Genomic DNA, 3,791 nt, shown 5'->3' with positions numbered 1-3,791 from the left:
TCATGCTTGGTAGGGTGGAGGGTCGACGAAAGAGGGGGAGGCCTTCAACGAGATGGATTGACATGGTGGCTGCGATGATGGGCTCAAGTATAGCAGGGATTGTGGGGCTGGTGCGGGATCGGGCAGTGTTTCGTTCTGTTGTGCGTGGGGTCGCTATGAGTTGGAAACGACTCAACAGCACTTACAACAATGTTAAAACTCAGATCTCTCACTCAGAAGTGCTAGCGTGGAACAGCTGTGGTGATGACAGAAAAAGTTCTGCTGGTTTCCCTGGTTTTTTAAAAAAGAAAAAACAACTCACTGCCATCAAGTCGATTCTGACTCATAGCAACCCCCACTGGGTTTCCAAGGCTGTAAATCTTATCTTTATGGAAACAGACGATACCATCCTTCTTCTGGGAAGCAACTGGTGGGTTCGAACCACCAACCTCTTGGTTAGCAGCCAAATGCCTTAAACACTACACCACCAGAACTCCTTGATTTCCCTGGTTAGCTATTCTAAATTCATGAAGTGGATTCAGAGACTGCCACAGCTTAATCTAAATTTATAATACTTCAAAGCTGTTTTAAATATTACAATATACAATAAGAGTTTAAACTAAACATAATGCCACTTTATATTTACAGATAAAATAATTTCTCACATATTTCTAAATAATATCCATCATCATTCATTCAAGGAGTATTTCTGAGTGCTAACCATGTGCTGTAGTTGTTAAGGCATTTGGTTGTTAACCAAAATGTCAGTGGTTTGAACCCACCAGCCCCTCCACAGAAGAAAGATGAGGCAGTCTGTGTCCAAAAAGATTTACTGTCTTGAAAGACAGTGGGAGTTGCTAGAAGTTGGAAATCGACTCGATGGCAGTGAATTTGGTTTTATACACACACACACACACACACACACACACATGAATGAACAAATGCCCTGCCAACATGTCAGATCTGACTCATAGCGACCTCCTCTTGGGTTTCCAAGGCCACCAAAGTTCATATATATATCTGTATATGTGTATGTATATGTATGTACACACACACACATATATATATGGAACTCTGGTGCCATAGTGCCTAAGGCATTTGACTGCTGACCAAAAGGTCGACATTTTAAACCCACCAGCTGCTCCGTGGAAGGAAGATGGGGCAATCTACTTCCTTAAAGATTTACCACCTCAGAAACCCAACGGGGGTCACTATGAGTTCGAATCAACTCAATGGCAATGAGTTTGGTTTGGTTTTATTGATATATATATATATATATATATATATATGTATATATATATGTATATGTATATGTATATGTATTTTGTTGTTGTTGTTGTTGTTATGTGCCGTCGAGTCGGCCCCGACTCATAGCGACCCCTCCTTGGGTTTCTGAGGCAGTATCACTACGGAAGTAGGATTGCCCAACCTTCCTTCCGAGGAGTGGATGGTGGGTTTGACCCGCCAGCCTTCTGGTTAGCAGTCAAGTGCTTTAGCCACAAGTGCTACCAGAGCTCCCATGTATATGTATGTATGTGTGTGTGTGTATGTGTGTATATATATATATATATATACATACATACACACACACACACACACACATATGTAATTTTATGTATTATTTTATTGTTGTTGCTGTTGTTGTTGTTATGTGCCGTTGAGTCGGCTCCGACTCATACCAACCCCTCCTTGGGTTTCCGAGGCAGTATCACTATGGAAGTAGATTGCCCAACCTTCCTTCTGAGGAGTGGCTGGTGGGTTTGAACTTCCGGCATTCTGGTTAGCAGTCAAGTGCCTTAGGCACTATGCTATAGGTATATGTATATCTGGACACACACATTTTCTTATTCAATTGGTATTCTTCCTCTATGCATATGTAAAAATATACCAAAAACCAAACCAACTGGCATCAAGTCAGTTCTACCTTATGCCAATTCTGTAGGCCGCAGTAGAACTGCCCCACAGGGTTTTCAAGGCTATAAATCTTCACAGGAGACTGCTGCATCTTTCTCCCACAGAGTGGCTGGTGGGTTTGAACTGGCCAACTTTTTGATTAGTAGTTGAATGCTTTAACCACTATACCACCAAAAATCCTATATGAAATATAAGTATTTATTTATCACGTCAACAAAGTAAGTGTTGGTTATAAAACTATGGCAGGATAAAAGTGATTGTGTAGAAAGTAAAATTTAATTTAATTAATGGGATTAATTCAATTAAACTGATATTCATGGCAGCCTTTGGCCTTCATAAACCAAAAAAAATCGAACTCACTGCCATAGATTCTATTGCAGCTCACAGCCACGTCTATTGGGTTTTCAAGGGTGTAATCTTTATGCAAGCAAACCAAACCCACTGCCAGGGTGTTGATTCCAACTCACAGCACCCCTAGAGGACAGAGTTGAACTGCCCCATTAGGATTTCCAAGGCTGCAGATATTATGGAAGCAGACTGCCTCACTTCTGTAGTGCTCTGGCTTCGAACTGCGGCTGGTGGCTTTGAACCACTGACCTGTTCATTAGCAGTCAAATGCCTTAATCACTCACTACACCACCAGAACTCCTTCAATTTTCCCTCATAGCTATCTTGAAAAATTACTGCATTGAACTTCAATGTTTTTTTTTTTTTTTTAAATAAACACAAAATACTATCAAACATATGAAACTAGCCAACTGTCTTTAAAACCACAGGATAGTTAATCTAAGATATGAATCACTTAGGACTATTGAATGATTTTGTTTACTAAATCTGTTGCTAAATGTTGAAATATGGACATTAATTTACTGTACATCAGAATGGAATTTTAAAAAATGAGAGTGTAGCATCTATATGCTAAATATTTATTAATGTATGAGATCAGAAAAACATATGCTTTAAAAAATGTTACAAACTGATTGAAGAATCATTAAAACTTGACTAAAATGAAGAAGAATCAATCTAAAGCAAACTTGACTCAATCAACCATAAATTCAAGATGTTAACAATTTTTCACCATGAATAGACAATGAAAAAAATACGATAGTAGTAGTAATAATAATAATAATAACCACTATAGTTCACATTGAGGTAAAAAGGAAAGAAAAAAAAATAAATGTTCTATGTATCTTTTGCTACCACAAATTGTGATGGGGTTAGTAAAGAACCAAACCCATTGCCATTGAGTGGATTCTGACTGACATTGGCCCTAGAGAACATTGTAGAACTGCCCCATAGGGTTTTCAAGGCTGTCAATCTTTTTGGAAGTAGATTGCCTCATCGTCCTCCTGTGGAGTGGCTGATAGGTTTGAACTGCCAGACTTATGGCTAGCAGCCAAGTGCCTTACCCATCGCACCACCAGTTTCTATCTATATAATGCAGGTGAAGTGATACAGCAAACAAAACACAAAGAACATGCTGACTAAGAAAAAATACTTACTGGGGAAAACCACATCACTTTAAGAATCCAAATTGTAAGAGCCAGATTCACAACTAGGATGATGAGTAGAAGAAGAACAAACAAGTAGAGGCAACGCTTCCTCCAGCCGTAAATGCCAATCTTATAGACATGCTGCTCATCTGGCCTTTTTATCTGGGTGCCTTCTGTAGTTGTGGTGTATTGCTCACGTACCATCTGCCACAGGAGAGAGAGAAAGAGGAAAAACGGACAAATTGTTTGTCGATATGCATTTGTGCTGAGCCTAACAAATAAGCAACTTTTGCTCAATAATATCAAACCAAACCAACCCACTGCTGTCGAGTCGAATCCAACTCATAGTGACCCCTCCTTGGGTTTCCAAGGCGGTATCTACGGAAGTAGATTGCCCAACCTTCC

At 39.6% G+C, this 3,791-nt stretch overlaps 1 protein-coding gene across 1 annotated transcript in view; it reads right to left on the bottom strand.

Annotated features, from left to right (window-relative positions):
- SGCG (sarcoglycan gamma) overlaps positions 1 to 3,590 on the bottom strand; it is a 188,902-nt gene extending 185,312 nt beyond the window's left edge. Inside the window, exon 1 of the mRNA XM_007942518.2 lies at positions 3,396 to 3,590. Within this exon, the coding sequence (XP_007940709.1) occupies positions 3,396 to 3,590 (195 nt within the window). The remainder of the gene's footprint in view (positions 1 to 3,395) is intronic.
- Positions 3,591 to 3,791: the final 201 nt, after the last annotated feature.

Source organism: Orycteropus afer, unplaced genomic scaffold (genome assembly GCF_000298275.1).
Source record: "Orycteropus afer afer isolate SDZICR_OR568_19922 unplaced genomic scaffold, OryAfe1.0 scaffold00092, whole genome shotgun sequence".
Lineage (NCBI taxonomy): Eukaryota > Metazoa > Chordata > Mammalia > Tubulidentata > Orycteropodidae > Orycteropus > Orycteropus afer.
This window is presented reverse-complemented; position numbering and strand designations above follow the sequence as displayed.